The sequence below is a fragment of the Artemia franciscana genome, chromosome 11 (assembly GCF_032884065.1).
Source record: "Artemia franciscana chromosome 11, ASM3288406v1, whole genome shotgun sequence".
NCBI lineage: Eukaryota > Metazoa > Arthropoda > Branchiopoda > Anostraca > Artemiidae > Artemia > Artemia franciscana.
This window is the reverse complement of record NC_088873.1, coordinates 2,676,740-2,702,773: the sequence shown is the minus strand read 5'-3', so window position 1 is coordinate 2,702,773 and position 26,034 is coordinate 2,676,740. Positions and strand designations below refer to the sequence as shown.

Here is a 26,034-nt window from a genome sequence, read left to right as displayed (position 1 = left end):
AGAAAACTCCAAATGTATACGTACTCTTTCAATTCCATATTATCACTCTATTGTTTCTGAATTGGAAAAGTGTCAGGGGCGTGGATACGGGGGGGGGGGGCAGCTTTCCACTCCCTAGGCTTCGAAGAGTTACTTTACGGCTTGTTCGTTAAAAAATCCAAAAACAAAATGTGCCCGCCTAGATTTCGGAAAAGACTTTTTTGTAAAGTTGTTTAAAAGAAAAACTTACCCGTCCCCCTGTATTTTTATGACTGGGTGCTGTTGACAACCTAATGTTGTTTAAACTCAGCATGCTCAGAAGAACGCAATGTTTGTAGAATTGTTATTCAATTCTAAACTCCATATTAAATATTTTTCTTAATGGTGATGTGGCTAATTTGTTTTCATTACTTTTGTCATGCATCGTGTACGAAAGAGGCTATCAACCCATGAGCTTCCGCCCAATTAACAACTGAACATGTGGTTTAAATTGTCTTAATTCATAATTCCGTACTAAACTAAGTGCTCATTACTGATGTTTATATAAGCGTCGATATTTGTGCTTTTAATTTTGATTATTCATTAATGTAAGTCAATCCCCTTTTTTTTATCTTTGGTGGCCCGTTTTATGACTTAACTTTTATGACTCTTTTTTTCTTAAATAGCGCTATAGGGAGCAGTTTAGTGTTCGTTAATTCTCTATACCATAAGGTACTGACCACGAAATCAGCTAAAAATTTTAACGGAAAAAATTAAAAACTTAAAGAAATCTAACTTTTACTGTAGCAAGAATTTTTTTCATGTTTAAAAGTTCATGTACACATGTATTTGATGGAACAAAACCTTCAAGTCCACATCGAGTGCTTTTATTTTTCAAAAATGCAAGTTGATCTGTTTTTTTTTTTTTTTTAGAAATTATAATACTTCGTTTCTTGCAGTGACGTGTTTTTCATAACTATAAAATTGGAAGTTAAACTCAAATTTCCCGTTCGAATGAACCCTTTCCCAATTTGCTACGATTAAAGGTTCAATGTTTTTACATTAAATAAATGAACCTATTTTTCTCCAGGCTTCTCAAGGTAAATACAAATTTTCTTATTATTCGGATAGCTCATATCTCCGCTTACCTACAACGAAAGCGTTCTTGTGGTCCTAACAGTGATTTGCTACTAACAAGTATGTTTCCTTAAATTCCGTATTTTTTTTAGTCCAAAAATAGCAGACAACATTCCCCAAAATGAGCCCCCCTCTTCCGCTTTCAGATACCCCTCCCCCTCCAAGAAAAAACTAAACATTTGATGTTCTATGCCTACTTTCCATCTAATTTCGGGGAGTATGTGTGGAATAAGCGTGCAATATGGGGTCTGGAGGGGAGTAGATGTGACAACTCTGTCTTTTTTTGGAAACGGTGCAATTTTTTGGGGGGAGGGGGTCAAATACCGTAAAATTTAGGTTTTCCAGAATATGATATTAAAACGAAAAGCAACAACTTATACAACAAAAATTCTGCTTTCTGCGCTAAAGTAACTTTTTTCAAGTACTTGAGGTATGAGTGTTTTTAAATAAGAGCAGTGTTAAAAAGAACACTTATTTTTATGACATATCTTCAGAAATGAAAGGACTTATTTCAGTGGCGGTTCTAGGCCTGGGCAGAAGGGGGCATTTGACGCCTCAGTTTTTCTGACATCTGACCATTAATTTACTTTTGCTCTATATTTTTACGCTCTTGTGGCATATATTGTCAAAACAAACAAACAACAAAATCGAACCTTCTTAAGGGAACTGTACGAGAGGAAAAAAAAAGACACTCATATTCTGCTACTGGCTGACAAAATCCTCGTTTTTCACCTATTTGATTTTTCTCTTTTCATTTATTATTTCCTTCCTTGTTTTCATACGTCATGCACAGCCAGTATGGTCTCAAAACGTATTTAATAAACGATAATTTGAGCCCAGTTTTGGTTTTATCCCTTGTGTCAGTTTAAAATGTTGTACAGCACTATCCTGCTTTGACTTACCTGCTTGTACTTGTTGCAGAACCAGACGTTTTCCAAGACGAGAACCAAGACGTTGTACTTGTTGCAGAACCAGACGTTAAAATATTGTACAGCACTATCCTGCTTTGACTTACCTGCTTGTACTTGTTGCAGAACCAGACGTTTTCCTAGAGGTATTAATAAATCCTACTTAAATTAACTGTCTTAGAAGTGTTTAGTATTTATTTTCGGGTACTTTTTTGGGCTCGATTTTATTCTCTAAACTGGGTATCAGCAGGAGAGATATCAAGAGAAAATTGTTTGGATTTTCTTCGTTCCACAAAGGAACATTCGATCACCATTTCATAATTTTGGATTCAGTTAACGTCTCAAGTTTTAGTTAAGAACATTTTTCTTTTTTATTTGTTTTATCTTCAACAAAGTGAACTACTCTTTGGATAATTATTAGTTCGGCCGAAAAAGGTATGATGCCCAGAAAAAGGGATTAAAGCCTGTAAAAACGGTCGCTTGGCCTAGAAAACATTACACCTTGATGGGTAGGACTAAACTTTAATGAAACAAATATTTGGAATAACCATAATAAGCCAATTCTTTTGATGTATCTATTAGTGTCAAAATTCCGTTCTTTAGAGTTTCGATTACTATTGAGCCGGGTCGCTTCTTACTTACGGTTCTTTACCACGAAGTGTTTGATATTTTTTTTTTACTGCTGTCTTTTGATGCTATTATTGCGTCAATAGAATTTTTCTGCTACTAACGAAGCTACCTATAGTAAGCTTCTAGACAATTTTAGATCATTAGCCGAGCAATAATATTAAGAATTTTGTCAAACAGTTCGTTTGACAAACAGTTCGATTTTTGTCTCAAAACAACGGAATTTCGATGCCAATAGTTACACCAAACGAATCGCATTTCAATGCTGATTTTAAATATATTAGTTTCATCAAGTTTAAACTTACACATGAAAAGTCATGAGTCTCAGAAACTTTGCCTTATTTTAGAAAGTAGGGGGAAACACCCCCTCCCCCCAAAAAGTCATAGAATCATAACGAAAATCGCACCATCAGATTCAGCGCATCAGAGAATTTTGTACTTTTTTTTTTGCCAGAAGACAGATCACGGATGCGCGTCTATTTTATTTTTTTCCCAGGGGTGATCGTATCGACCCAGTGGTCCTAGAATGTTGTGAGAGGGCTCATTCTAACAGAAATTAAAAGTTCTAGGGCCCTTTTTAGGTTACCAAAAAATTGGATGGCACCTAGGCACCCTCTCACGCTCATTATCCCCCCAAAGTAACCGGATCAAAATTTTGAGATAGCCATTCTGTTCAGCTTAGTCGAAAACCTAATAACTATGTCCTTGGGGATGACTTAATCCCCCACAGTCCCCGGGCGAGGGGTTGCAGGTCACAAACTTTGACCATTGTTTAATTATTCATGTGCGGTGAGCCAAAATCAAACATGCATGAATTCAAAAACGTTCAGAAATCAAATTAAAAAACAAGTTTTTTTTAACTGCAAGTAAGGAGCGACATTAAAACTTAAAACGAACAGAAATTATTCCGTGTATGAGGGGGGTTGTCCCCTCCGCAACGCCTCGCTCTTTACGCTAAAGTTTTTTGTTTTAAAAAGTAGAGCTGTGAGAAAGAGTCAAACTTAAGCGTAAGAGCAAGGTGTTGCGGAGGGGACAACCCCTCTCATATACGGAATAATTTCTGTTCGTTTTAAGTTATTATGTTGCTCCTTACTTCCAGTTGAAAAAACTTGTTTTTTTTAACTGCAAAAATAAGAAAGATTGACAATGCAAATAAATCAATGCAATCAAAGCACACTTTTTAAAATGAAAGTATGGAGCAGTAACGTCGCCTTTCTCTTTGACTATAGGAATAAATGATTGCTGTCCTTGTAATGAGACATGCTAAAAATCTCCTTAAATTGTAACATAAAATAATCATTTAGTCATGCAACTTAAAAAAAAGATCAGGGGGGGGGTAGTTGACACCTACTCTGGAAAACCATAGTACGGCTATCTTTAATTGTAAATTAATGAGGAAAAAACAAATTTTTTTTTATGGTAATTAAGAGTGGAGTTTAAGCTTATTGCTTCGCAGATTACATAAGTTATACGTATCTAACAAAACTAGCTAAATTAAACGGACTTATGACGCTTGCCAATGTTTCTAGAATGGTTAAAAATTAGTAATTTACTTAAAATTGAGCTCAGTTGGTCTTTTGTATAATTACAATTGTAGGCTATGCTTAGATAATGTTGACAACATGGCCGGCATAAGACTAAAAGTTTATCGACTTGTTTTCTATTTTTTGCAGACTACTTTTGGAATTTCCTGCTCCTATGAGAACATCCTGTTTTTTTTTAGGATTAGTTTTTATGTTTACTCTCTTTGTGTTTCCTATTTTAACCCTCTTTGGGCAAAACGGATGTTATGTGCAGAAAATAGCAGAAAACACCACATTGCTGTGACACGAACTCTTTTGGATTATTGCGATTTTGCGACTAGATATTGCGATTTCCTTTCTAACAAGCCTTTAGCCAACATTCTATGATCACTAGCTCAACGCGATCACTCTTGGAATGAAAAAAAAGAAAGAAAAACGGAGACTCATCAATTCTTCACATGTAAAAAAGAGACCCACAAAACTGGATGAGATTTCAGGCCTGAAAGGCATGTTGTCTCTGATTACTAATCATTGCATCAGACTTAAACTGTTCGGATTAATCAAAATAATAGTTACCATTCCTGAATTAATCGTTAATAAAAATTTGTCTCAATAGACGAATTTTGACAAAACGCATTACTATTGGCCGTGGTTGACTCTGAGCTAGGTTTCAGCTCTCGTTACAACTATGCAGCGCTGTAGACATACATTTAAATAGCCTACCCTCTAGTCATCTACCCCTATTTAGATAGCCTACAAAGGTAAGACTTGTGCTAACAATGTTCCATATTTACTCACCATATTCTATGAAATTGCAGATCACTACTTTTTGATGTACTGTATTCTTCTGATAGTACAATTATGTCAAGCTACCAGCTATGTCGAGGTCTTTACACACTTGGGTCCCGTACGCGGAGAGAAAGTCTTGGCAGGTTCTGGAACTTCTTACGATCAATTCAGAGGACTTAGATATGCTAAAGCACCTACAAAGAATTTGAGATTTGCTGTAAGTCCCCCATAGGTTATTTCTTGTCATCATCGAAACTGCATGTACACTGACTAACAATGCACACGCGAACGCCAGGCCAGTCCTTTTTTTATTTTTTTCAGTTTTAAATGTAATACTGTTTGTTTTTAAGTAACATGAATTGGGAGGGGGGCAAACCCCATATTCTGTTCTACTTTGTGTCTTAACAATTACTTTCTTGAATAAAAAATAATACTACTTTTAAAGACATTCTCAAAAAGACTAAAACCAGCGTTTTTCTTTATTTCCCGACACCTGTCTAATACTGCCATTTCTAATATGCAGCCCATCTGCAAGATGAAGCTCAATCTTTGAATCTGAAGCTGTAACCTGACCCAACTCAATCTTTTTTATTATTTCCAAAAATGCTGCAAGTGCAGGCTATGTCTACGTCTTTTGCCCTAGAGCATTACTGTCGAAAAGAGTAACGGCACCGGTACAAATTACCGGAAGCAGTTTAATTTACTATCTGATTTTGAATATCCATGGACTATGTAATTACTCAGAGTATAGGGCGGTGAAAAATTTAATGTTTGGTTATTTCCTATCTCAAGTAAAATGCTACCAAGCCTGGGAATTTTACCACATCGTGGAACCAATCAAAATTGGAAATCTTCTCTAACCTATACTGGCTCAAGCCATGAAAGGGGCGTTAGATGGGACTAAATAAAGGTGGAAGAAAACCATACCACGTAATAAGACAGTAAGACAAGAGGATAGAAGAGAATGGGAATCGTATAGGACGAAAAGAGAGAAGACCACACTGTGTAACAAGACAATAAAGCAAAGGATAGAAGGGAACGTAAATCGTCCTGGGTAAAAAGAGGACTAGATGAGACCCAGAAGTTTGAAAAGGACAACACCACGTAATAAGACAGTAAAGCAAGGGAAAATAAGGGATAGAAAGGTGTGTAGGGCAAAATGAGGGCCAGACGATACCATGAAAGAACGAAAGGAAGTTTGTTGAAACTAAAGGAAGTAAGTAGAATCTATGAAAGTCAGAAGTCAAGAAAGAAAGTCTAAGGGTTTTCAAGAATTTGGAAGGGGTTTAGAATATAGGAAGGCGTGAAAGAAGCCTAAAAGAAGATCAAAAAAGAGTATAGGAAGTAGAATGGGCTAAAGGAGTTTGGATGGGACTAACAATGTCAGAAGTTTCTAAATCAGAGGAATAAAAAATGTTACTATGGTAAAAAAAAAAAATAGAAAAATTATATGGAGCTCCGACGGAATAAATCTCTCAGGGTGATCCTGGTTCAAAGACAGTGAATAATGCCTACCTTCATATTAACAAGCTAGTGGGAAGAGCAAAGGAGATTTTGGAAGGGTCGCAAGTTCACTTAATGCCTCTAATAACAGTGGTGTACAGAAATGAGTTTGTTTTTCCCTTCACAAGAACAAAAATAACATTTTCTTAAGGTATTTCTTGCGCTTAATTCAAGCACCATTTTTCTTATTCTTCGTTGGCCATGAATGCTTGAATTTCATATGAAATTCAAAAAATTCGTAACTAGCTACCTAACTTAAAGTTATAAGCGCTAAATCCAACAACATGAAAAAACATTGATGTGGCGAGGGCAGGAGAGGAGCTGGAGGGGCTAAAGATCTACTTTGTACCTTCAATAGCATTTATTGAAAATCATTATGTGATTTTGGCTTAAACATGGTGTCACATGCCTATTTTCTTACTAAATCTGTTGTGCTGGGATAAAAGGAGGGTCTAAAGAGAGGAGGGTCTATAAATCTATATTGGTTCTCTGGTCGGACATATTATATTATTGCAATATTCTGGTTCAAAACAAGGTTCAACATACCTGATTTATGTTATGCAAAAAAAACAAAAACTAATGACTAAAGATTTGGAACCCACTGGAGGAGCCACATATCAAAGTCGTGCCTCCAACAATGGAGACTGAAAATTATTGTGTTATTCTGCTTCGAAGAGGGTGAAACATCTATATTTCTGCCAAAAAGTTGGCGGAGAGAGGGAGAATCACAGACCTAAGGTCCTGTTTCTGCCTTTAGTTTCGTTTGCACCAGCCAAGAATTTGAATCATTATGGCATCGGATCATGACTTAGCTTGCTTCGGTGCAAATTTGTCGTCCAATTTTTTTTTTCTCCGATATATGCAACAGCAATAAAGTTTTGGGATTTGGAAGTTTAGGTTATAAGGATTGTCATGAGTTTTCAAGGATTGTCGGGATGAATCTTCAGAGTTGAGAACAAGATTATTTTCCTACTCTGTTCAAAAATTCTTGTCGTACTCCTAGTCTCTAATATCATTGCTGAGCAACTAACAAAGTGTGAATTAGCAATGAGGGAAAAATTAAAGTTTGGAAAGCACATCTTATATTATTCCGCTACCTCAGTCTTAAATGCTTAAAATCAAATAACAAACTCAACCGAAATCACAAGCAAAAATATTTTGTAAAGTTAGTTGGCAGCACTTCTACACCTGTGGGAGAATGTCCTTATTTTGGTCCCTAGGTTTTTCTGTTGGTTATTCAAAGAAAATATTCTTGTGATTCAGCTAGGGAACTTTTGTGTATCTTAAGCACTTTAAGATTCTGCTGAACCTCAAATTAGAAAGTTATGCCTGCCTGCTCATCGTTTTCAACAGAGCCTTCTACGCAAAATCATAATCAGGACTGGAAGAAAGCAAGTGTAGTGGAACGTCTTTTTTTAGTTTTTTCAAGCATAAATTATGAAACTTAAAACTGCACTTTAGGTTCCACAATGTAGGTTCTAAGTCAAGGAAAAGCGAAAGCCACCCTTTCTAACTATATCTAAGTGCAATTTCATATTCATCAAGCACGCTTAACGTCAGCGCTATCTGTAATAACTACAGAGTTGATACCAATACCGTGTTCTCGCACTGCACTGAAACGACAACCAGGCAAAAAAAGACAAAGTCAACATGTTGCTCTCTCAATACAATCATCCTACGTATTAGTAAAAGGAAGCCAAGCATATTATTCCTTAAAAATTACTCACAGCATTTATGATCTTATGATAGCAAGACGTAATTCGATTCCAGGTTTATTAATATATTTTGGCAACTGAAAAATAATGAAGCTATCTAGCTTTTGAGTGGAAACTTTCTCTTCAGGAACCAGTAACCAAATTAATTGTGGTTACTTCTACATATAATTCAAATCCAATATAATTCACACACTCACCATATATAGTTGATGATTTCAAACCAACAAAATGCAAATGATGTGAAGATATAAACAATCGAGGATGAAATACAAAATGAAGATCTCAGTAAACAAACTTCAATTACGATAACAAGATGATTCCAGTCTGAGTAAATGCATAAACTATAGTGTATTGTGAGGATGAATGACCCACTAGAATATTTTTTAGGGTCGATATCTGAGTAATAATCGAGCTAAATCTTTTAACTATGTATAGGAAAACAACTTTTACAGTTACCCTTGCATAGAGGCCTAGAATGATTTAAGTGAGCTTTTAAAGACTTAAGCAATTTGTCGAGATTTAGTTGTTCTTACTAACGAAGCGTTTATGTTTTTTAGGCCCCTGTCGAGCCTCCTAAATGGGTTGATCTTGTTGATGCCTTAGAGGATGGAGAAATATGCCCTCAATTTGACATCGGTGCAAATCAACCAATTGGAGATGAAGATTGTCTATTTTTGAATGTTTACACTCCTTCAGTAAGTAAATAATTTTATGATCAGATGCAACTTTCGGTGTTATGCTGTGGCTTTCTTGAAGCTTGTAGCGATGAAATCTACAAAAAGTAAAAATGCTTTTTTAGTGGGGGAATAGTTTTTCATGATAAATTAAAAAAAGAAATTACTACAAGACCTTCAAGGTTTCGAATTAATAACCTTAGCTGTCCTGACATATTACAGACATGGCTATTTGAAAACCTAGTTACAGATAGTGTTTTATTTTACTCATTTCAACATCACCCTTAACATTCCCAGAAAGTTTCAACGTAATACTCTTAGTGTGTTTGGCTTTAGTTCAACATCCCTCTCAACATTCTCTGTAAGCTCTAACTGGGTGTTGTTCTTCTTGTGTATCTTCTGTCTCAACATTCTCTGTAAGTTCTAACTGGGTGTCGTTCTTCTCATCTGTCTTCTGTCTATCTTGGGAACGTAGTCGCTCCCAAGCCCTCGGACACCCTGAATGAACATGGTGTCCTTTGCTTTCTATAGATGTCTGATGAGATGAAGAATAATTGTAAAGTAGGAAAGCAAATTGGGACATCTAATTGCCCCATCTGGATTTTGAGAAATACGTTCATTTGTTACTTTATTTTAAAACTCAAAAAACAAAACAAGATGCCCCCCCCTCGCAAGATTTATCTATTTTATGATGTATCTGAAAATGGCCAAAAAGGCTTATATTAATTCCTTTTTTATATCGTATCTTATAGTAAAAACTTTTAATCCTAACATTAAACGAAATAATAGTTACCATTCCCCCATCAGCTCAAATTGTGACACTTCGTCGCTTGATTGATTTTTTTCTAAGAGTTTTACTAAGTTAGAGCGAATGCCATACATATGACAATTGCCTATTTCTCTTTGTTAACTAAATCTAGCATCATTGCTTAATAAAATATTGATATAAAAATGGGGGCGTGTATATAACATACAGGAAAAAACTAGGGTTTAGAAGAAAAAAAGTGGTAACAAAAGGTTTTTAGGTGATATTTACTTTTCAGAGTGGCTTGTAATCGTTATTACAGAGCAACTTGAACTTCAATCCTCCTCCGAAGATATTATCAACGTCCACTTTTCAACTGGTTTACACATAGTGTGATTTGATTTAATAGTAACTGTAGCGTGCATATATTGCTTTTTCTTGACTGGATCCTCCTTCTAACCATTCCCTGAAAAGTCCAACTAAATACCCTAAGTCATTCCTGAGATACGTCTTTTTAACAACTTGCACATGCAGATATTTTGATTCAGTTCAACTTCCTCCTCCGAAGATATTATCAACGTCCTCTTTTCAACCGGTTCACACGTAGCGTGATTTGATTTAATAGTAGCTGCAGCGTGCATATATTACTTTTTCTTGACTGGATCCTCCTTCTAACCATTCCCTGAAAAGTCCAACTAAATACCCTAAGTCATTCCTGAGATACGTCTTTTTAACAACTTGCACATGCAGATATTTTGATTCAGTTCAACTTCCTCCTCCGAAGATATTATCAACGTCCCTTTTCAACCGGTTCACACGTAGCGTGATTTGATTTAATAGTATCTGCAGCGTGCATATATTGCTTTTTCTTGACTGGATCCTCCTTCTAACTATTCCCTGAAAAGTCCAACTAAATACCCTAAGTCATTCCTGAGATACGTCTTTTTAACAACTTGTACATGCAGATATTTTGATTCAGTTCAACTTCCTAATCCGAAGATATTATCAACGTCCTATTTTCAACCGGTTCACACGTAGCGTGATCTGATTTAATAGTAGCTGTAGCGTGCACATATTACTTTTTCTTGACTGAATCATCCTTCTAATCATTCCCTGAAAAGTCCAACTGAATACCCTAAGTCATTCCTGAGATACGTCTTTTCCTGAGAACTTACACATGCAGATATTTGGATTTAGCTCAACTTCCTCCTCAATATTTCTTGAAATGTTCACCCTAATATCCTGAGCCTTAGTAGTAGTCGCAATAGAAATAGTGGCTGTAGTAGCAGTGGTAGTAGTCGTGGTGGTAGGAGTAGTAATAGTAGTAGTATTTTTATTAGTAGTAGTGTCTGTATATTGCCATTTGGTCAGTTGTTTATCTTTTTCATCATACCCTGAAAGTTTCGAATTATTACACTAAGTCATTCCTGAGATAAGCCCATTTGACCACCTGCATGCATTGTCCCTACTTGTCCCTGTAAAAAACACGCAGCAACTAAAACGTCGATTCGACGCCCTATGCGCCAGCAATGGCTCTGGAGGATCTTTATCCTTATCCTATGCATATACTATATTTTACTATAATTCAACACTACCCTCTACCAAATATTTAAAGGTTAAATTTGTGACGGATGGAGCAATAAATATCAGAAAATTATATGTTTTAATTTTCATTTCTCTACCTTTCTTGATTTCTTCTTATTCCGAAGGGAGGGTAGGAGGAGCAGTTATGTTTTCCTTTCGGCATCCATGCTTTTGATATTGAATATGAGCTTAACATTTACCAAAAATAAATAATCTTTTCAGGGCTAGCCTTCTACCTGGATTAATTTAAGTTCGTCATTACAATTCTGAATATGTTGTTCTAGGTTAAAGGTGATCGCCCTGTTGCTGTTTTTATTCATGGCGGTGAATTTGTGACGGGTGGAGCATCTTTGTCATATTTTGGGCCTGAATATCTAATTGAGCAGAAGGTTTTGTTGGTAACAATACAGTACAGGCTTGGTGCTCTAGGTAAATGTTTTCATAATTATGTTACCGTCAATGTCCGAAATCTGGATGTCGACATGCGCCGGTTAATGTTCGAAATTCCTTTTTCTCTTCATGGAATCGGTTACCATTGTGAGTCAGCTTTTTCATTCTTATGCAAGCTATGATTGTAAAGGTTAAAGTTATGTTAGATTAAGCTATTTTAGATTAGGTTAAATTTGGTTGTAAGTTTCAGAAACGGGTTAAAAACCTAACCAAAGTTAATCTAACTTAGCTTAACCTGTTATCATCAAACCTTGTTTTAAACTGAAGAAGCTGACTGGCAACGCTGACTAAATCTAAGGAAAAAGGTATTTCAGACATTCACCGGTGAATGTCGACATTCACCAATTTTGGACATTCAAGGCAACAATTACATAAGTAATTGATTATCACAAACAAGAGGTTTATTATCAGCATTATTAACACTAATTACGAAATAAATTTAGATCCGGCGTCCTTATAGCTAATTAACAAATAAATATTGTTTTATTTGTTTTGGACGAACCGTTTATACTTAATATGAAACAAATAAATATTCAGTTGTTGACAAATTTTATATAATATTATTGAACTGGCTACAACTAATAATTAAATAACTATAAGCTTAATCTGACTCGCTTCAAACTAATTATGAAATAAATGTTTTTTGGGAATGTATATATTTAAATTCCATGCTTTCCTCAGCTTAAAGCTTAATATGAAACAAATACATTGTTTATTGTCAGCTAATTTAAAATAGTTTCTTTATAAATCTAAATATTTGATAAATACGAGTTTAGTCTGACTTGCTTAAAGCTAGGTATTGAATAAATAATTTACTGTTTGTTTTCGAAGATTCATATCAGAGGCAATGCTATATTGTTGCCTATGTTTTTGAAGATCCATATCAGAGGCAACGCTATAGCGTTGCCTATAGCAAAGACCATACAGCTCCAGTGTTTTGTTATTATTATTTTTTCCCAGAGGCACTTCATATGGAAAGGGTCGTCGTATAAACTTCAAAGTGGGCTTATTTGATTGGAAGTCGAGAGTTCAAGTGCTCTTTTCAAGATTCAAAAGTGATCGGAAGGCAACTACCCCCCCCCCCCCCAAAGACCTTTGTCCCCAAATACATCTGATAAAAATATTGAGGTAGTCATTTCGTTTAAAAAAATGTTCAAAGATCATGTAACAAAACTCCAGGGTCAACACAAGCCCCCAGGGCCCGGGTGCAGGCGTTGTAAGCTATACCCTGGGGGCAAATATGGTTCTTATAGAAGAGATGCTCGTATAAGTGCTCTTTTCAAGATTCAAAAGTGATCGGAAGGCAACTACCCCCCCCCCCAAAGACCTTTGTCCCCAAATACATCTGATAAAAATTTTGAGGTAGTCATTTCGTTTAAAAAAATGTTCAAAGATCATGTAACAAAACTCCGGGGTCAACACAAGCCCCCAGGGCCCGGGTGCAGGCGTTGTAAGCTATACCCTGGGGGCAAATATGGTTCTTATAGAAGAGATGCTCGTATAAGCTTCAGAGAGTGCTCATTTGACTAGAAATTAAAAGTTCTAGCTCACTTCTTTAGAGTTAAAAGACATCAGAGGGCAAGTAGCCCCCCCCCCATCACGCCCTTTTTCCTCCACTTGCATCAGATAAAAATTTTGAGGTAGTCATTTTGTTGAAAATACTTCAAAGGTCAGTGACGAAACTCCAATGTCGGCACAACTCCTCTGGGCCCCGGGGGCAGGCGTTGTAAGCTATTCCCTGCTGCATATAAAGTTCATTTGGAAGAGATACTCGTATAAACTTCAGAAAGGACTAATTTGGTTGGAAATCGAAAGTTCTAGTTCACTTTTTAAGAGTCTATGACTTAATTTGACTTGAGTGATCGGAGGGCAGATAAACCCCCTCCCCCGCCCTTTCTTCCCAAAATGAAACAGATAAAAATTTTGAGATAGCTATTTTGTTAAAAAAAAGTCTAAAGGTATTCCAAATCACATATTCTGGCTATACTTGGTAGAATATACCAAATTCATTCTTGTTTCATTATTTTTATTTGTATTAGTTTCTTTGTGGCTTCTCAATTATGCATTGGAGGTGGATTTCCCAGCCACTGTTTACGCTAAGGCTTTAGTTTTTATCGCAATGCTTAAAAATGAACGCAATGCAATTAAAGTGTAACTCAAAGATCATAAGTTTAAGTTCATAAGTTTAAGTTCATAAGTTTAAGTTCGTAAGTTTAAGTACATAAGTTCATTAATCCACATTCACAAACTAAAATATAAATTAAACAACACATTCGCGCTGGAGAAAACCGATGAAGGCTTGCGGTAATTTTTACTTAAAACCTCAGCTATTTATTTATAACTATTATAAACAAACCAAAAATAAATAAACTATGACCTATATATGAAAAAAGATAAATAAATAGATAACTGAGTTAAAAGAAAATAGATAAATAAAAATATAAAAGAAAAATAATAATAACAAATCCAGTGTCCATCAGTCTTTAATACTCAACTCCCCCTCCTCTCACCCACCCTTGTATTCCATCCCAACCTTACCCCTCCAGATCCTCTTCCTCTCCTATACAACCTACAAGCTGTAATAAAATTCCACAAATTCCCCCCCCCAATATAATCTTTTCAATTCTTTTTAAACTAAGCTACGTGTTACGCCGCCCTAATGCTCAACGGTAGCTCATTCCATACAGATGAACCCGGGTGTTTCATTGAAAATGAAGACCTGGTACCACGACGCAGATCAACAACAATATTATCACTTTGCCTAGTTCCATAATTATGCAGGTCATTATTAATTTTGTAAAAACTCTTAGAAACATCAGGGGTTAATCCATTCATACACTGAAACCCAAATCTTTGGCTTGATAGTCTCTTATCTGACCTACATTAAGGAGCTTCACGGACCTAGAACAAGCACAGGTGTCATGCTCATCCTGGACATATATATCAATTGTTCTAACAGCTTTATTTTGCAGAACTTGCACACCTCTATAGTTGCATAAGAAGCTATTGCTCCATAGGGGGAAACCGTAGGAGATATATGGTAAACCAAAGAATAATCTATAGTTAGAAGTATTCTTTGAAGGAGGAAGTGCTGCAGACGTTGAAGTATGCCTACCCCATGGGCAATTTTTGATAAAATTGCGTCACAGTGACATTTCCATGCCAGATGGGAATCAAGATAAAAACCAAGGTAGCGGAGATGATCAACTTGCTGAATACAAATACAGAAGAGAGAATAATGAGGACTTTTTTCCCAACTGCTGAACTGGATTACCAAATAAAGTTACCTGGCCAGACACATCCAGCGGTGTACCAACTCTACAGAACGTCATTAAGTCTGCTCTATTTTTGAAAAAAGGGGTAAAAACCCCCATAGGAGTAAGTGATCTTATTGAATAAAAATTATATCGTCAAATTCAGCATATCAGAGACCTCTTTTGTGAAGTTTTCAAGCACCTATCTACAAAAATGTGGAATTTTACATTTTTTTCTGAGAAGCAAGATCATGGATGCATGTTTGTTTATTTGTTTGTTGGTCTATTTTTTTCCACGTTTGAAGGTCCTATAAATTTAGGAAAAGGCTCATTTGAACGGGAATTAAAATTTCTAGTGCTCTTCTTAAGTATGACAAAAGATTACGCCATTGTAAAGTGACTTTTCTGCCATTTTGTGGTGAAAAAAACACATTTTTGGCCCAAAGAGTGCTAAAAAGCCATCTAGGTCTTAAATAGGAGATGGCCAATCAATTTAACTTGTCAAAACCATTCATGGAGGTTTTAAGTTTTCGAGGCAATAATGCCATGCAGTGGCAGTCGTCCCTAATGATGTAAGAATCCCCTACAAAATAAGCACTTCATATCGACATTTATTTTAAAGCCTCATTCAACGAAACGAATTTATTTCGCGCTTCATAAAATTACGTAAATCGACTTGTAATTGCACATCAGACATTATAATTTGGGCTGGTGCTACGTAACAATCTTTATGCACCATCCCCAGTTACAATCGGGGTTACCCACTTGACTAGCGTACAGTAAGCTCTAGCAAATAAGTCACGCGAGATTACGTCATCCTCAATAAATTTAACAAGTCCCCTGAGATTACGTCACCCTCAATAGATTTACATAGGTAAACAGTCACGTAACAACAGGTGCGGCTAATCAATCAATAACACCTGTTGGTTACTAGGAGCTCAAAACTGGTTGCTATGGAGCTCCGGACGGATAAAAAAAAAACACTACTATGGTCTGATTTTCATAATGATCACTTGATTTCTCAGGGGTGTGTTTACCCCTGTTTTCAAAAACTGGGCGATTTTTCTCAGGCTTATAACTTTTGATGGGTAGCATTAAACTTCTTGAATTTTATATTCTTTAAATAAGCATCAAAATTCAATCCTTTTGGTGTATCCTTTGTTATCAAGAATCTGTTTCTTAAAGTTCCGGTTACTATAGAGCCACACCGCTTTTTACTTACAGTTAAACTTACCACGACCTGTTCGATCCCTTTGCCCAGGTCAGTAGAACTATCAGAGAAGATTCTATACTTCATTGACCCAGGATTTACTACTGATGGAAGCAAAAAGTAGTAAGAGTACTTTGTTAAAGAGTTATCAAGCCATATATTAATCAATGAAGTAGGATCATTTTGTTGAAGTGAAAGGTAAAACCACCAAATATGACTGTATATCTGGTGGTTCTGACATTGATTCAAATAGAAGCAAGCTATGCATACCCTGCTCTAACTGATTTCTTTTTATAGTTCAAAGCTGAAAACCAGTGTCATAAATATAGCATATACCTTCATCACTTAATTTATGCTTCCGAATTAATGATTCTAGAATTCACGTGAACGCTTTTACTTACGGGAGGATGGTTTAACGTGAATTTCACTCTGTTTGTATACTATATATCAATTAGTGTATTACACGCGGAAGTTTTACGCTGTATTGCAGTGTCTCACAATAAGTAAGGCCTCATGTGGCTACTCGTGGAGCCTAAACCATATCAACTAAGTAAAGAGAAAAACTTACTTACAGGTTTTCTTTCTACTGGTGATGGATCAGCCACTGGAAATTGGGGTCTACATGATCAAATACTAGCATTGGAATGGGTAAAGAAAAATATTCATGCTTTTGGGGGCAATCCTAACTCTGTCACATTGATAGGACAAGGTGCTGGAGCAGCATCAGCCTCTTTACTTGCCACAAGTGTGAAGGCGATCGGTAAGTTTTAATCAGCTAGTTTAAAGAATATTTCACGGTGTTTAGAGAAGCTGATGGAGCTGGAGCAGCATCAGCCCCTTTAATTACAACAAGTAAGAAGGCATTAGGTAAGTTTCATTCAGCTAGTTTAAAGAAGTTGCCATACAAATACGTGTAATTTAGAACCTAATTTAGAAAGTTCGAGATATCTGAACTTAAGAATAATACCTGAAAGTGAAATTAAATTATGAGTAAATGTAATTCATAATAAATCATGATTTATTTGGAGGTTGGGAAAGCTAAGGATGGATGGGAGACCTGAAGTGAAGCTAGTTTGATTGGCTGAAGTGAGAACATTTTAATTGGCTTTTTAATTATAAATTAAAAAATTGGGTAAAGCCTTCCTCTCTAGTTACTCCATGAACATAACGAATACTGGGGTGAAACTGAAGTAAAACATTACTTTGTCCTATGGTATTTGACATGTAATGGTAAACTTTAATTTGTATGTAATAGCTGTGTTTTCTTGGATAAACACCTGTCTGAGTAGTTAATAGTTATTTTTGAGATAATTTAATGCCCTTGTGATGGTAACTACGTGCTCCCACCTCACCTGGCATCGAGAGTCTTTAAAAATTGCATCAAGTATGTCGACTGGTCTGTGGGCAGCTGCTCAGCAGAAAGTGGTTACTGAGAAAGTTTACCTTTCATGGTAAAACCTGCTAAAACAACAGACTACTTCAAGGTCTTGTTGTCAGTTCAGTAACTATGAAACTGGGTCGAGACAAAACTGGTCTTAACCCAGTTTCATAGTTATTGTATTCAAAACACTTAACAATAAGCAACATCAAACAAACAACAAACCAGACCAGTCAATAAACAAAACTTTGAAGCTAAAATTGATAGCACCAAACAAAACACTCAATTACTTTAAGGACTTGAGCTTTCCTGAACAATACCATAATTTATACCATATTTTACAAATACCAAATTTTTTGACGTTTTCTGTTAGTTTACCAGCGAGTCTGAGCCAGCAGAAAGCTGATCGTTTGAGAATATTCTTGGTTACATATTGCAACCTTGCTAATTAACTTGACTTAAAAATAAACTGTTTGGATCAAAGACCAGCATTTCGTTATTAACAACGGTGGGGTAGTAAAGGAGAACGTAGACTATTAATTTAGAAAAATGGGTCAGAATTTGTTTTTCAGTAGAGTACGTTTTGTAAGCTTGAACTGTAAATAGTAAGATTTTTTCACTTTTCTAAATAGGATTCTTTTATCATTTATTCGACTAGGTAATGAGCTCTCTAGAGAGGAAAAGAGAGTAAAGAGCTTTTGGGGTATTAAAGAGGTCCTACTTGTTTTGAGATATCGTTTGCTAGGGAATATACAGTTTCGGAAAGGAGGACTAGGGGCTTGTGACAACATGGACCAAATACTGTGGCAATCACTTCCCGCAGATAGTAGGCCTATAGATGTATGAGTCGTACTGTTTATAGCCATGGCCACCTATAGCGCCAATACTGGTGAGGGCAGAGCTTGTAGATGTCTGTTGCCCGTCATAGATAGTCCACAAGAGACCGTGGGCCACGATTCTTGTACCAGTGGCATTGGTGCTGGCACTAGTGGTGCTAGAGTACAAATGCTGGTGCCAGTACTGGGACTGTACCACAGACACTTACAGCAGCAGTTGTGAGAAAACAAATAGTCATAATTCAAAAATCGGTGTCAGCCACCTCAACCGCAAAAGAGTTTCCAAATGGATAAAGAAAAATTTCAGCTTCTGGATAAAGAGTAGAAGGCATCTCTTCCGCGTCTTCTTCGGAGCTGACGTACCCTGACGATTAATTGGAACTAATAGTAGATCTATGATGGAAATTTGGTCAATTGGAGCAATTTCTATGTAATGCAGAAAGAAGGAATCAGTTTGAAGGTGACTAAAAAAACAGATAAAGCAGCTTGTGGGGATCCATTTGTTTAAGGGAATCAAACAGTCTAGCTTCTACCACCACTAGCTAAGGAGAGCAAAATCTCATGTCATTGCTGATGTTATGTTAAACATGTGGAAGATTCTTTGCAAATTGTATCATGTCAATGATAACAAAAAAATCAATCTAAAAGGTCATAATAGACATGATCATCTTTACACACATGCTTGACAGCCTGAGAAAACTTTTTAATGCAAGATCACAAGACGAGGCAAAGCATAGTCAAGCAAGAAGCAATAAATTATGACGAAGACCACACTGCCTTTCCATAATACAACCACAGAAGAGAGAATAATGAGGACTTCTTTCCCAAGACAGTGAACCAACAAAACCTATTTGAATATTTCGGCCCTATATCTAAGGGCCGTCTTCAGTAAAGAAAATAATAAACAATAAAATACTTACAATAAAAGCTCTCGGCTAAAACTCCATTTTTTTTAAATTAGCCTTGAGATCATTACTTCTTAACGAAAAGTTCAGCCAAGACTGTGTGATAAAAGCTAACATTTTACAAGCTAAAAAGGTGCATTCATTGAACTAACTGTATTTATTAAAAATTGCTTATTGCGATATTTGCCTTCTCTGCAGCTAATCTTGTAGTTCTTTTGGGATTGGGCTTGTTTTTATTCGTTCCTATTTTTGTTTTATTTTGAATTATACTATTTTCTATAATTAATTTTGTGTACATAGGGTTGACTGTGTATTCACCCAAGTCTCTATTTAGGGATGTATTGTTATTTAAGTTTCGTTTGATTTCGATTACCTCGGGGACAGTTTGTTTGATTCCTAGGTCATTGCTAATTAGAATTGTTTCGTCAAATAGAACATAATGGTTTGTATTTTCAAAAATATGATTACTTAAAGCTGAATCGAAAGATATGGAGTTATTTCTAGATTTTAATGCTTTTTCAATACTTAGTTTGTGCTGCTGTAATCTTGTTCCTAAATTTTGGTGGGTTCGACCAATGTAATAATTTCCACAACTACATGGTATTTGATACACCCCTCTTAGACGAGTAACGGGGGTTTTATCCTTACCAGAATTGAGAATATTTATTATACTTAAATTACTTATGAATACAACACGTAAATTGTTTTTCAAACAAACTTCTTCAGTTTTGAAGTAATTTTCGGAATATAAGGTAGGTAAATCGTGCTTGTGGGTTTATTCCAATCGTTTTCTGGTGTGGGATTCAAGGCTTTAGAAGAATGCATCTTTAACCCTTGAGAAATAACAGTATTTATGAGAGAAATTGGGTACCCGTTGCCAAAAAGTATGTCTGTAATAAAATTTAATTCTTTTTTAAATATACAGCTCTGAACAGATATTGATTACTCTATCCACAAGAGATATTACCACACCTCTTTTACCCTGTGGAGGATGGTTAGATTTGAAGTGAAGGTATCTATTATTATGTGTAGGTTTTCCGTAAACCGTAAAATCAAGTTTATTGACACTGCGTATTATCAATACATCTAAAAAAGGTACTTTTCCATCTGTTTCGGTCTCTAGAGTGAATTGCAGGTTTCTATCGTAAGTATTTAAATGTCTAGAAAACCTGTAAGTTCACTTTCGCCATAATTCCAAACTGAAATTACGTCGTCCATGAAACGTCCCCAAAACCCATGATTAAGAAAATACGAATCCAGGGCTCAATTTTCAGGATTCTCGACGAAAATATTTGCGAGCCTTAAATCCCACACTAGAAAACGATTCGAATAAACCCACAAGCACGATTTACCTATCTTATATTCTGAAAATTATTTCAAAACTGAAAAAAGTTTGTTTAAAAAACAATTTACGTGTTGTATTCACAAGTAATTTAAGTATAATGAATCTTCTCAACTCTGGTAAGGATGTCGCAATAAGAAATTATTCCAGTTTTTGATGAATACAGTTAGTTCAATGAACGAACCTTTTTAGCTTGCAAAATGTTAGCTTTTATCACACAGTCTTGGCTGAACTTTTCGTTAAGAAGTAATGATGCCAAGGCTATTTTAAAAAAATGGATTTTTAGCTGAGAGCTTTTATTGTAAGTGTTTTATTGTTTATTATTTTCTTTTCTGAAGACGGCCCTTAGATATAGGGCCGAAACATTCAAATAAGTTTTGTTGGTTCACTATCTTGGGAAAGAAGTCCTCATTATTCTCTCTTCTGTGGTTGTAAGAAGCAATACTTGAAGGATAGGCCTTTATATTGGGGGATTAAATAATTCAGCAGTGCTGGTGGAATCACATATGTCCATCATATTTGGTATCATATATTTTGTAAATGACCTTAGAGTTTTTCAGTCTACACTCTTATATTTCATATAGTATTACATTACATATTATTCAATTTAGAAGTGTACCCTGGAAAAGGTATGGTGGAGGATGCTGAACTGTGCCACAGAGCTAACGTTGTCCTACGGACTGCCAAAGGTGTACCTTGTCATTAGGAATTCAAGTTATTTTTTGACAATTTATGTACTGACATACCCCTGGTTCAAGACCTTTCTGTAATTGGAAACCTTAAAAGTGGAACTTCTCGACCAACTTGACCTGAAGCAACCATCAGCCTATGAAAAGGTGGCAGGGAAGTTTTGACTATGGACTTAAACCACGTACTGGGATAGTAATTAAAAAATGATTCGACAACAGAGCAATTCAGATCACATCGTCATTCTTTGGGCCTTTCCAGTCGTTTTGATGGGGTAGCTCATTGGCCTGAAGTGGTTGCAAACAAGCAGCTCTTCCGACTCTGCCAAGCCTACGCAAGAACTGGATGCATTAAGTGTGACATCTCTTTATCCCTTGTCCAAGGACAAAACTGCTTCTATAACTTCCTTTGCAAGTGAACTATTACTTTCTGAAATTTTTGTGACATTGTATGAATAAATATTATATAGCTGACTTTGTCGTTATTGACTATTAAAAGCCAATGATGCCATATGGAATCATGTTTAAAAACCTAGAAGGAGCTCATAAACTGGGAAAAAGCATTGAACCTTCATATTGACTCCCTATGATGAACAAAAGGCACACAAAGGGTTTTTCTCTCTTATGCTTTCTTAATTTGGCCTTTGAAGGGCAGGGGGTAGATATAGAGAAAAATCTCAGCAGGGGAGCAATATGATAAGGGCACCCCCATAAGCAAAAACTTGGGGGAGGGTCCAATGTGACAAGAGCTCCAATAATTGACTGAATTGACGAATTTATTTTAAAAAAGAGTGAAAAACAAAGGAAAAACAAAACAAGGATTAAGGACGCCAGAAAAATCATGATTGGCCTGGGTCCCCTTGCCCTCCCATTGATTTGCCAATGTGGAAGGGCTAATAGACAAAGGTAATCAACACAAATAGTAGACGTCAGCATTCAAAATGAAGACATAACAATGGTCTTTTACTGACCCGCAAAAGCCATTTCACTTTAAGACAAAAAAAGATAATACAAGTGCTGCTTCCTCATCAACGCCCCGCTCTTTACGCTAAAGTTTTTTACTGTTTTAGAAAGAAGAATTGAGAGAAAGAGTCAAACTTTAGCGTAAAGAGCGGGGCGTTGATGAGGAAGCAGCCTCTTTCATATACGAAGTAATTTCTGTGCGTTTTAATTTTTGATATCACTCCTTACTTTCAGTTGAAAAAACTTGTTTTTTTTTATTTAATTAAACTTAAGATCAGCAGAAATTAAAACCTATGACAATTCAATCTCAAAACCAACAGAAATAACTATTAAAGAATAAATGAAACCGAAAACAAACAGAAATTAGATAAACAATCATAGCAAACAAACATACAACCGGCATTAATATAAATAAATAAATAAATCACAAAACGAGTAAATATTAAATTAAACATGAAAATCAAGCTAAAAACGAAAAAAATCACTACAAACGAGAGTTTGGCTACTAACCCGTTCACTAACTGTAAAAGTCTAAAGCCTACTGTGTCGTTGATTTGACCTAAGGACTATTTTGAACAAAATGGCTATCTCAAAATTTTTAACAGATGCCTTTGGAGAAAAGGGGTGAGGGGCTGATTGCTGTTAGATCGCTTTTGACTCTTAAAAAGAGAACTAGAACTTCCAATTTTCAATGAAATTAGCCCCCTCCAAAGTTTTTACGACCACTCTTTCAGTTACAACCTTTTATGCCCCCTGGGTGTAACTTTCAACACTAGGGGGGTTGGCTCTGGGGGGTTGCTGTCTACCCCAAAGTTTTTATCTGATCGCTGGACTATTTTGAACAAAATGGCTATCTCAAAATGTTGATCAGATGCATTTGGCGAGAGAGGCCAATTTGGGATGGAGAGGCTAGTTGCCCTCTGAACACTTTTCACTGTTTAAAACGGCACTAGAACTTATAAATTTTCTATCAAATGAGCCCCTAAGAATCAGATACATGGGGAAAAGAGGGTGTGGAGGACCTAATTGCCCTCTGATCACTTTCCATTCTTAAATGGTTACTAGAACTTCCGATTTCCAACTGAAAGGGCCCCCTCCAAAGTTCATATGACTACCCCTTCCATAACACCTTACAGGCCCCGGGGCATAGCTTGCAACACCTGCTCCAGGGGTCTGGGGGTGTCTCTACCCTGGTGTTTTTTTTATCTGATCTTTGAACTAAATTTGACAAAATGGCTATCTATGAATTTTAATCGGATGGATTTGGGGGAAAAGTCTTTGGGAAAAAATAAATAGATAGTAAAACATTGAAGCCTTATGCCTCTGACCTTCCATAGCTTCCATAAAAACCTTATATGCCCCCGAGGCATGGCTTACAACGCTTGCTCCCAGGCTCTGGGGGGGCTCTAGCGACCCCAAATTTTTATTTTTATTTTTTATTTTTGGACTTTTCTGAACAAAATCGCAATCTCAAAGTTTTGATCGGACGTATTTGGGGAAAAGAAAGCATTTGGGGTGGGGTTCTAATTGCCCTCTGATCACTTTTGACTCTTAAAAAGAGAGCCAGAACTTTCCATTTTGCCTCATTTTGTGCGAGAGAAAAATAAAATATTGAATTGATGAGCTTTTAGCAATTAATATTATTATGTATCAATTATTCAGTTTAATTTTATTAGTTCTTTCCAAGACTGTTCAAAACATATGTAGCTATAATGACCTTTTTTGACATTTGTTGCGCCTGTGCAATACCAAATCTTCCAATCTATCTCATGGCGTTAGACATATTCCCCCCGGTTAAATCCCCTTGAAAATTCTTCCCATAAAATCTCATAACGTAAAAACTCCCCATGCGATTTCCCCACCCAAAAAAGTGCCCTGGATAAATCTATCTCCCTCATTTGCATAAATGAGCAGTCACACAAAAATTATTATAAATAAAATAATGAAAAAAGTGTGGATTTGGGTACATTCTACCATATTCCAAAGTCGGGCCATGGGTCAGGCCATGGAGGGCCAGGGGTCAGCTCCCATAAGTTTTTAAATGAAATATTGTTACTAATTTTTTTTTTTTTGGGGGGGGTAAGGGGTCGGGTCATGAAGAACGAGGGGTCAACCCCCATAAACTGTGGAATACAATATCCTTTATAAGCTTTTTTGGGGGGGGGGCTTACAAGGCCAGGGGTCAGCTCCCATAAGCTGTGGAATAAAATGTCGTTAGTAAGCTTGAGAGAGCACCATGGACGGGCAAGGCGGCAGTTTCTATAATTTTAGGAATAAAATGTTATTAGTAAGTTTTTTTTTGGGAGTGGTGTTCTGGCAATGGAAGGAGGGCCAGGAGTTAGATTCCTTACGTTTTGGAATAAAACATCATTAATAAATTTTTTTTGGAATAGGGTCTTATCTTTGAAATATTTTAGAGACCCTTGACCACGGGGCAGAACCTGCTACATCTGCACCTGACCTCTGGGGGTTTTGTAGACCCCACAGTTTTTTTTTTAATTTTTTCTTTAAACTATTTTTAACAAAATGCCTATCTTAGTATTTTTATCGAAAGCATTTGGGGGGAAAAGGATAAGGGGGGGGGGGGTAGTTGCCCTCCGATCGCTTTTCACTTTTAAAAAGGGAATTAGAACTTCCAATTCCCAATCAAATGAACTCCCTTAGAAGTTTGTACAACCACCCTTTCAATATGGAGCGTCTCTGGAAAAAATAAAATAAATCGTTGAAGCCTAATGGCCTTTACTATAGGCAACGCTATAACGTTGCTTCTGATTGGATAAAATTAATGTCATTTCACTTGTTGATTGTTAGTCTATCATCCATCCCAGGGGAGAACTAAGATGAACGGTGCTATATAGAAGGAAGGAAATGTTGAGTAGAAAATGCAAACTTTTTGAACCTGCTAATCAATTTTAATTAACGATGATCGGTTTTTTTCTTCAAATGAATTTTTGTAATGTGTTTATTTTGTCCATCATTTTTGCACATGCGTTAAAAATTGAAACAAATAGATTAGTCATGTCGTTGTTGGTAAGATTACGGGTAGAATTAAGTTAAAAACAAACAATAAGAAGCTCCCATGCACACGCTTGTTTTAATATTCAAAATTATATATATATATATATATATATATATTTCAGAGTTGTGAAGAACTTCAAGTATTTGTACTCCAAGTACTATTTAAGTACAAAATCAAGGTACTTGAGTTATACTTAAGTACATTCTTTTTGGAGTACAAATAGGTACTTGAAGCTCGCAAGTACCAATAAATTCTAAGTACTTTCAACTACTCCCCCAAGTACATTCCGCTTCAATAAAATGACTTGTTTTTACAGAAAAAGATTTTTCAAAAAAAGGGAATTTCATGACTCAAAAATGGTAGAATATCAGGATTTGGCAAAAATTGTTTGAAAAAAAATTCTGAAAGAAAAAATGTTTCTTTGGTAGCATTTACCCGACAATCTAAAGCCTTCAGAAGAAACTGATGAAGCTCAACCAGTCTAGTGAAGATAGAGGTTTTGCAGTTTCTAGGAGACAAACGGAGGGACCTTAGCGTTCTTAAGAATTAACCTTATGTGCGGCAAGTTTTTCGAAAGTACGACTGTGTATGGCCATCTTCAGTTCCTGTTGAAAGACTTTTTTAAACTGGAGGATCCATTTTGTCTCTACGAAGGAATGTGCTAGAAGAGCTCAGGCTTGAATGCTTAGCAGTGCTAAAACCATGCCCCCAGTACCAGCATCTCCACCAGAAGACAAAACATTAACCTTGAGCAAGGGAGGCTAAACTTCTTTCAATGTTTCTTGACCTAGAACAGTGCAGTTCGGGCTAAGTGGAAAAAGAAGAAAA

General features: G+C 36.2%; 1 protein-coding gene across 2 annotated transcripts in view; it reads left to right on the top strand.

Moving 5' to 3' along the window:
* The first annotated feature begins 473 nt into the window (after positions 1 to 473).
* The window catches only part of LOC136032689 (cholinesterase 1-like), a 52,857-nt gene continuing 27,296 nt past the window's right edge, over positions 474 to 26,034 (top strand). The window contains exons 1-6 of one of the 2 annotated variants that reach the window (XM_065712988.1): positions 477 to 566; positions 2,017 to 2,149; positions 4,972 to 5,159; positions 8,718 to 8,855; positions 11,448 to 11,592; positions 16,652 to 16,837. In XM_065712988.1, the coding sequence (XP_065569060.1) occupies positions 4,986 to 5,159; positions 8,718 to 8,855; positions 11,448 to 11,592; positions 16,652 to 16,837 (643 nt within the window). In that variant the 5' untranslated portion in view covers positions 477 to 566; positions 2,017 to 2,149; positions 4,972 to 4,985. Of the gene's footprint in view, positions 567 to 2,016; positions 2,150 to 4,971; positions 5,160 to 8,717; positions 8,856 to 11,447; positions 11,593 to 16,651; positions 16,838 to 26,034 lie in introns of both variants that reach the window. The other variant, XM_065712989.1, reaches the window with a different exon arrangement.